This window comes from Sus scrofa, chromosome 6, assembly GCF_054392235.1.
Source record: "Sus scrofa isolate SSC_HxYL_T2T_F1_AM1 chromosome 6, Sscrofa_HxYL_maternal_Yorkshire_Landrace_v2.0, whole genome shotgun sequence".
In the NCBI taxonomy this organism is placed as follows: domain Eukaryota; kingdom Metazoa; phylum Chordata; class Mammalia; order Artiodactyla; family Suidae; genus Sus; species Sus scrofa.
In genome coordinates this window covers 57,812,393-57,820,297 of record NC_139388.1, presented here as the reverse complement: position 1 = coordinate 57,820,297, position 7,905 = coordinate 57,812,393, and the positions used below count along the sequence as shown (strand labels likewise).

The window sequence follows — 7,905 nt, the reverse complement described above, 5'->3', positions numbered from 1 at the left end:
GGGTCTGAGGCCGCATCTGCAACCTACACCACAGCTCGTGGCAACTCTGGATCCCCAACTCACTGAGCAAGGCCAGGGATCGAACCCCCATTTTCATGGATACTAGTCCGATTTGTTTCCGCTGAACCACAACAGGAACTCCAAGACCAACCATCTAGGAAGTCACACACTCTTCCTGGTTGAGAGAGACTCTTGGCCAAAGAGAGCGGATTGAAAACCCAGACTTCTGGTTCTTACGTAGAAGTGCCTGAAGGTCTAGACCTGGGAGGAATCTTGAGTCTTGAGACAGGAGGGGCCGGGGCCCGGGGTCTGTGGAAGGGAAAAGGCCGCCAGGTCCCCGGGCTCCTGTGTCCCGAGTTAGAAGAGAAGGGGAGCTTGGAACTGGACGTTCTGAAGGCAGAGCTGCTGGTGGTGCGGGCTGTCTACATACAAGAGGACCATGTATGCCCAGCCTAGGTCTCAGGAAGAGGAAGGAAGGAGACAAAGGCAGAACGGTTAAATGTTATTTATTTTCTGGAGCGGGGCGCCGGCTTCAGGGTAAGGCGGAGGGGCCAGGAGCGGGCTGAGGAAGCGAGGGGACGCGTGGCCCTCACTCCCGCTTCCGCAGGTGGATATAGATGATGCCACTGGCCAGGGCGAGCGGGAAGGCTACCCAGGCCAGGGCAAAGCAGTAACCGAAGCTGCCCCCTGACGGGCGATCTGCCAGGATCTCCTCGGCATGAATGGCGTAGATCAGTGCCCCGGTAAACACCGCCACGCCTGCAAAGAAAGTGGAACCACGCGTCTCGCAGGACCCGCAAAAAAAAGACTGCATTTCCCAGCAATCCACGGGGCAAAGAACTCGCGGCAGGGCGAGCGCGCGGCACCGCTGCCTGCTGGGAGTTGTGGTCCACCCTCCGCTCCCAGAGCCACGTTTCGTGCTTCGAAGCTGCTGCCCACTGGCCTCGGGCGATTTAGTTAATCTCTGGGTCCCCCCTTTACTCATCCGTTAAATGGGACGATAATACCTACTGTACCATCTATCCATCCAAGGAATATTTTTGAGTGCCTTTCTACAAGCCAAGCACACGCACACAGTGAATTAATAAAACAAAAGGGAACCTAGGAAGATAATGTTCCCCAAACTGAGGACTGTGATAAACTTAGACCTTTGCAACTGAAGTCAAAAAGGAAAAAAAAAAAAAAAGTGAAGAGTACATAAACATCCCTGAAGTGTCTGATACATGGTAGGTCCACAAGAAACAGCAGTAGGTTGGTATATAATTATAAGACCACTACTATTATGATTCAGAGTTCTCTCCTGGGGTATTAATTAGCTACCTATACCTGCTGGCCCCCTCCATCCCTGGGATCTCAATTACTTGTCCACACCACCTTCCGCCACCCCGGCTCCTTGAAGCCCTAAATGCTAGTTCCCCCCATGACTCAGAGACACACATCACAAACTCCACTGAAAACTACAACTCCCCTAAGTCCCTGGGGCAGAGAGGTAGCCAAGGTGGTCCTTGGGTGGTTGAGAATTTTTTTCTTTCATCAGATTTTCATTCTTAGCCTGACCCCCTCTCACCCCACCACCCCTCATCCTCACCGGCCTCCTCCCTTCCCTTTGATTCCAAGGGAACTGTGCTTACTGGTGCAGAGCTGGCAGAGGCCAGTGGCATAGAAGAGCCCTCCTCGCCGCATGGTGTACAGTTGGAACATGAACAGGATGAAGGACAGACAGCAGAGGATGAGGGAAAGTACCATGAGGACCTGCACTGCCTTCAGCCAGCCTGCAAGAAACAGATAGAGGTGGAGGTCACAGCAGATCCAGAGTTCCAGTTTCACCAGCTTGTTCATCATTGCCTCCTTCCAACCCTTCTTCCACTTAGAACCATACAACGTTAGACACTTAGTAGTATCACTTATAGCAACCTGATTCTTGTAACTTCCCTGAATTCCCTTATCAGTTCTAGAATCCATTTGCAGATTCTTTGGGGGGGGCACACCCTCATTCGAAGTTCCAGGGTCCAGGGATGGAACCTATGCCACAGCTGTGACCCAAGCCACAGCTGTGACAACACAGGATCCTTAATCTGCTGTGCCACCAGAGAGCTCCTGTTTGCAGATGCTTTCGGATTTTGTGTATAAACGTGTTGAATGGGAAGAGAGACATTTTTCTTTTTTCCTTTTCCATCTTTATGCCTTTTATTTCCTTTTCTTGCCTTGTTGCATTGTCTACCTTCAGCCCAAGACTGTATAGAAGTGGTGAGAGCAGAAATTCTTACTCTGCTCTTAGGGGAAACGCATTTGACTTTTCATTTTCCTTGACTTAGAAATTTGGATGGCTGCTGCTCCACCCCTGCAGAACTCAGATGCATCTGGCCCCTCTTCTTTCGAACTTGGAAGGATTCAGCCTCACCTTTTTAGAACCTTAATGTGGTTCTAAACCACAACTTGGAATTTGGACAAATCGATTCGGGCCATCCCTCCAGAACACTTGTCATGTCTCCTTAAGAACTTTGGAAACATAATCTCAGACTCTTGGGAGCTTTCCCCCCATTCCTTAACCCACGTGGCCTCCATCCCTTGTGAATCATAGAGAGCAGGGCTTTTAGCCCATGCTCTTTAGGACATGAGAATATTTCCCCCGACCATCCAGATAGGTGAGGCATCATACATCAGCAGCCTCAGTCACTCAGCATGGGGACCCAGACACTCACTCAAACTTTGGGGGTTCCCAATCCTTTATTCTGGGAGGAGACTTGGGGTGACCCCTCCCTTTGGCAGACTGGTTTGCCATGCCCCTCGCCCCTCACCATTCTCGCTGACATTACTGCAGGCCCACGTTTTGTTGTCACTGTTCCACGTACAGTCGTACCAGAGATTCAGGGACTCCTTCCCGGGGAGGGTCCACCAGGACTGGGATGGACAGAGGAACAAGGGCAACATTAGGGAGACTGGGAAGGGTTAGGAAAAGGGCAAGGTGCCCGGGGAGCCGAACTGGGAAAGCATGGATTTAGTAGGAAAGGGGAGGGGGCGTGTCAGGGGAGAGGGTAGGGCGGAGCCAGCGCTCAGAAGGGGTAGCGCTAGAGAAAGGGGGCGGGGCCAGAGTGACTTTAGGGGAGGGGCGTGGCGGCTGGAGTCTGCGGGAGAGCCCGAGGGCCCCCGCTATTCCCAGGTGGGCTTACCTTGTCCAAAGTGGCTATGAAAAGCAGGATGAGAATGAGGATGTGAAGGGCAGAGACCACCAGCAGGAGGAGTGACATGGCTGAGTTGGAAGTCTGGGGTGGGGACGTCAGGAGATAGTGACTTCAAGAGGTCGGCACAGGGGCAGCTGAGATGCCTGAAGCCTGGTAGAGAAGGGGGCTGAGTTCAGACTCCACGGTCTAATGGGAAAAGGAGGCTACAGGCCTCGATTCCTGGTCTGAGGGAGGAAGAGACTATAGTGCAGACTCTTGGGTCTAAGGGAGGAGGGGACTGGGGACCGGAACTCTTGAATTCCCCAGAGGCTGGAGGGGGTCAGGGATGGACTCTCGGGTCTGGGAAGGAGCAGGACTGCCAATGTGGCCCCCATGTCGTCCGAGCCCTGTCCCTGGGCACAGGATATGACAATTCGTTTTGCCACCCTTTCAGATTCATCGCAAGCCCAGGGCTGCCCCCAGAGACAGGCATCCTTGACTCACCCCACTCCTCTCCAGGGGTTGGGGGGAGGACGGGGGACCCGGTGAGTCATCCGATGACTCATCTCCCCCCACCCCAAGCACCAGGGAAACCCCAGCCCCTGGCTAGGCCCACGAGGTCCCCACCCCACCCTGTCGCCAGACCAGTGTCTGCTGGACACCTTGTAGGAAAATGGACAAGATCTGTATTGGGAGTGGGGAGAGAGGCTGGAGAAGAAGCAGCCAGCCTCCCATGACCCTTCAGAGTCCAGAAAGGGCGGTGGGGATTGGAGGGTCCTTAGACTTTGGTTATGCTCACGAAAAGCCTTGACCTCAGGGTCTTTGTGGGGGGCGGGGGGAGGGGGAGTGTTCAGTCATAGGAAAAAAAATTGCAGGAGGTTTTGGGGGGCTGTTCCGCTGGGAACCCTCAAACCTTGGCGGGCCCCACCCCTACCCAAGGCTCCACTCTTAAGTGCTAAGAGATCACTTCTTAAATTACAAGGATTTCCAGGAGGACTGAGCGGGGGCCCGGGGCGGGGTGGGGGGGGTTGTCTCTCTCAGGCTGGGGGTCTCCTTTCTAAACTTCTGCACACCCAAGGAAAGAAAGGAATCTCCGTCGGAATAACGGATCGGAAACTTACCGAGAGCGGCGGAAAAAGTCAGAGTCGGCGTCTGGTCCCTCGTTCGGGCCTCCGCGCCCCGCCCTTCTCCTCCCTCCTTCCACCCTCGCGGGGCCCCCGCCTCCCTCGCCGCCTTCCCCCTCCCTCGCTCGCTCTCCCCTCTGGCTCTCGCCCTCTCCGTCTCCCCTCCAATCCTAGAACCCTTTCTCTTTCTCCCTCCCTCGCTCTGTCCCGTCCGCACTGTCTATGGAGCTCCTTCTCCTCTCTCTCCGGATTTCTCCTTCTCTCTCCTCTCAATATATATACTGACCCTTTTATACCAGCCTCACCGCGCCCAGCTGAGGTCTGCAGCCAGAGGGAGGGCCCAGGCATTCGGGTTCCTCATTCTCCGGGCCCCCACCCACTGCCCCCAGACAGGCATCTTCTGGGGCTCCCTCCCGCGGTTGAGATGAGACATCTTTGGAGGGAAGGGAACAGAGCTGGGGCCCTTGGGTGGGGCCAGCATCGGGGGTGGGAGGGTCCGATTCGCAGGCCTCTTGCTCTGGGACCGCTGTCGTCTTTCCTTGATGGGGCTTGGGACTGGGCACTCAGAGGGGGGGGAGGCTGGAGGAGGAGCCACATTCCTGCAGCGTGGAGAGGGCTGAGGGCTGGTGGGCTGGGCACCATGGTGGGGATCAGGGGATGGGAAACAGAGAAGTGTGCAACTCTGGAGCGGCGGCAGGAGGTGGAAATTAACAATCCCAAGTGCTACCACTTCCTACCTGGAGAACCGACCAATTATTTCAACTCTGAGCCTTAGTTTCTGAATCAAGGAGGTGGATCCAATACTACCAATAATACGATAATACACTAACACTGATAATAACAATTCTGATACCTATTCTCATTTTTTTTTTTTTTTTTGTCTTTTTGCTATTTCTTGGGCCGCTCCCGCGGCATATGGAGGTTCCCAGGCTAGGGGTCGAATCGGAGCTGTAGCCACCAGCCTACATCAGAGCCACAGCAACGCAGGATCCGAGCCGCGTCTGCAACCTACACCACAGCTCACGGCAACGCCGGATCGTTAACCCACTGAGCGAGGGCAGGGACCGAACCTGCAACCTCATGGTTCCTAGTCGGATTCGTTAACCACTGCGCCACGACGGGAACTCCATCATTTTTTTTTTTTTTTTTTTTTTTTTTTTAGGGCTGCACCTGCAGCATAGAGAAGTTCCCAGGCCAGGGGTTGAATCAGATCTGCAGCCGCTGGCCTACACCACAGCCACCCTGTGGGATCCAAGCCACATCTGCAGCTTCTGGCAATGCTGGATCCTTAACCCACTGATCGAGGCCAGGGATCAAGCCCGCATCCTCATGGATACTAGTCGGGTTCTTAACCCACTGAGCCACAGAGGGGACTCCCCTCATATTTACTCTAAACGAACAAGGTAATACCAGTACACGAACACACCTAACACTTTTATTTCTCTCTTCATCAAACATTTATTGAACATCTATTATGAACCAAGAGTTAATAATGAAGAAAACAGATGCGAGCCCTGCAGCTTACCTTCTTGGTGAGGGAGAGAGACAATAAAGGGGAACCATCAGTGAAGATAGATTTCAGAGAGTGATAAGTGCTCTGAAGGAAATAGAGAGGCATCGATAATGATGAGAGGCCGCTTTAAAAGGGTGATCAGGGAGTTCCCCTCATGGCACAGGGGAAACGATTCTGACCAGGAACCATGAGGACGTGGGTTCGATCCCTGGGTTCGCTCAGTGGGTTAAGGATCTGGCTTTGCCGTGAGCTTGGTGTAGGTCACAGACACATCTCAGATCCTGTGTTGCTGGCTGTGGTGTAGGCTGGCAGCCGTAGCTCCGATTATACCCCTAGCCTGGGAACCTCCACGTGCCACAGGTGCAGCCCTAAAAAGAGAACAATAAAAAATAAAGAAATAAAGAAAAATAAGGGTGATCAGGCAAGGCTTCTCTGAGAAGGTGACATCTAAGCTGAGACTTGAAGGCAGGAGTCATTTGAATGCTGGCGGGGGGTGGGGGGGAGGAAGTGCACAGGCCTTTGAGAACAAGCTCAGGTTGTTTGGGGAGCAGACAGAAGGGCCAGTGTGGCTAGAACGTAGGGAGCTAGAGGGAGTGGTAGGAAGGGAAATCAAAGAGGCCCTTGAAGCCCAGAGGAGGAGTTTGGATTTTATTCTAAGTGCAGTGGGAAACCATTGGAGGGTTTTAAACAGAAGTGCAGTACCAGGGACTTAATGTAAACTATAATAATAATGATATTATTATTATTTATTCTTGGGTTACTGTGCTGGGATGGGAGGTGATGACCACTATGTACCTGGGTCTCTTGGCAGGCTTGGGTGCTGTTGGGTGTACCTGGGTGTTGGCAAGGACAAGGGAACTAGGTGCCTGGGGTTCTGATGTGGAGTGAAAGCTGGAGAACTGAAAATCCTGGGTCCCTCCAAGGGAAGGGAACTGGATGAGGGGATGTCTGGGTATATGATGGGGCCACAACTAGAAGACCGAAAGCAGCTGGTCATCTGGGCTCCTTGAAGGTGTGAGGGAGGGGCGGTCCAGTAACCCGGGAGACCTGGAAGCTGGGTACCACTGTAGCACAGACTCTATAGAGACACACTGGCTAGATTCAAATAAAAGCTGCTTGACTCATTAACTGTGATTTGGGGGCAAGTTACTAATTTTGCTATGCCTCAGTTTCTGTCTGTAAAATAGGTATAATAATAGTAAATACATCACAGAGCAGTTCTTAGAGGAGTGACTGGCACATAGTAAGCACTGTGGTAAGTGCTTGTGATGCTAGTCATTGGGGCTCTGAGTGGATTCAGTACTGGGAGACCTGAGATCAAGGTCTCTAGGATTTGGGGAAGTGGCAAATTCTTGGGTCCATTGGGCCCAAGGCTAAAAAGTTGGGAGTACAAAATGAAAATACTAAATAAAATGGGGGGGGGGATAAGTAGTTCCATCTTACATCTTGGAGAAGAACAGAGACTGGGGGTCTGAACTCAGGCCCTGAATAAGTTAGAAAGTCTGGGTCACTGGAGGAAACATGAGACCTGAGATCCCATGCTCTTCCTGGAGTGGAGGTAAATTGGATTGGACCTGGGTCCTGGGAGGAGTCTGGGAACCAGGGGCTAGGGAAATGAAAATCTGAGCGGGAGGAAGTGGAGAACAGGAGGCTAGACCTCTGAATCAAGTTCCCTGAGTGGAATCAGCGCCGGAGTTGGGTACCCTGGGGATGTTCCAGGCGGGGGTCCCCCATGCTAGGATCCTGTAGAAGGGGGGAAACTCAAGGGACTCGTGGTGGGATCTCCCCTATCTGGGCCTCCAAGGCCACGAGCTGAGCGCCAGCGGGTCGCTTCCTCCCACAGGAAACCGCAGGCGTCAGACACACCCAGCCTGCAGGGAGCTGCGCCCACTGCCCTCCCGCTTGGAGGAGGCCCACGTGGGCAGCAGCCTGCCGTCAAGGGGGCGTGCCCTGTGGCGCGAGGGGGCGTGACCACAGGGCGGGGCCGGAAAGCGGGACAACACAGAGCGCCCTAGACCCCGCCCACTTCCGCCTCTCAGTGCGCGGACCTCTTAAGTGGTTGAGGGGTTTTGGCTGCCTTTCCCGAGGCCGTTGGCCGCGCATGCGT

General features: G+C 53.7%; 1 protein-coding gene across 3 annotated transcripts; it reads right to left on the bottom strand.

Moving 5' to 3' along the window:
• Positions 1-489: 489 nt before the first annotated feature.
• Positions 490-4,848, bottom strand: EMP3 (epithelial membrane protein 3). 3 transcript variants are annotated; one of them, NM_001244530.1, is made up of 5 exons: positions 4,283-4,549; positions 3,171-3,332; positions 2,799-2,901; positions 1,632-1,772; positions 490-759 (listed from the first exon to the last, which is right to left on the bottom strand). In NM_001244530.1, exons 2-5 carry the CDS (start codon positions 3,246-3,248, stop codon positions 590-592), a joined length of 492 nt encoding a protein of 163 aa, NP_001231459.1. In that variant the 5' UTR covers positions 3,249-3,332; positions 4,283-4,549; the 3' UTR covers positions 490-589. The 3 variants fall into 3 exon arrangements, with proteins under 3 accessions (NP_001231459.1, XP_005664707.1, XP_084814542.1); XM_005664650.3 differs by lacking the exon at positions 4,283-4,549 and adding an exon at positions 4,572-4,848 and having other exon boundaries at positions 491-759; XM_084958416.1 differs by lacking the exon at positions 4,283-4,549 and adding an exon at positions 4,591-4,826 and having other exon boundaries at positions 491-759.
• Positions 4,849-7,905: the final 3,057 nt, after the last annotated feature.

Coding starts and splice junctions, on each gene's coding strand:
- EMP3 (XM_005664650.3), bottom strand. CDS start 3,248: ATGTCACTCCTCCTGCTGGTGGTCTCTGCCCTTCACATCCTCATTCTC. Junction 2,902..3,170: donor TCATAGCCACTTTGGACAAG/GTAAGCCCACCT, acceptor TGTCCATCCCAG/TCCTGGTGGACCCTCCCCGG. Junction 760..1,631: donor CCTCTGCCAGCTCTGCACCA/GTAAGCACAGTT, acceptor CTTTCTTTGCAG/GCGTGGCGGTGTTTACCGGG.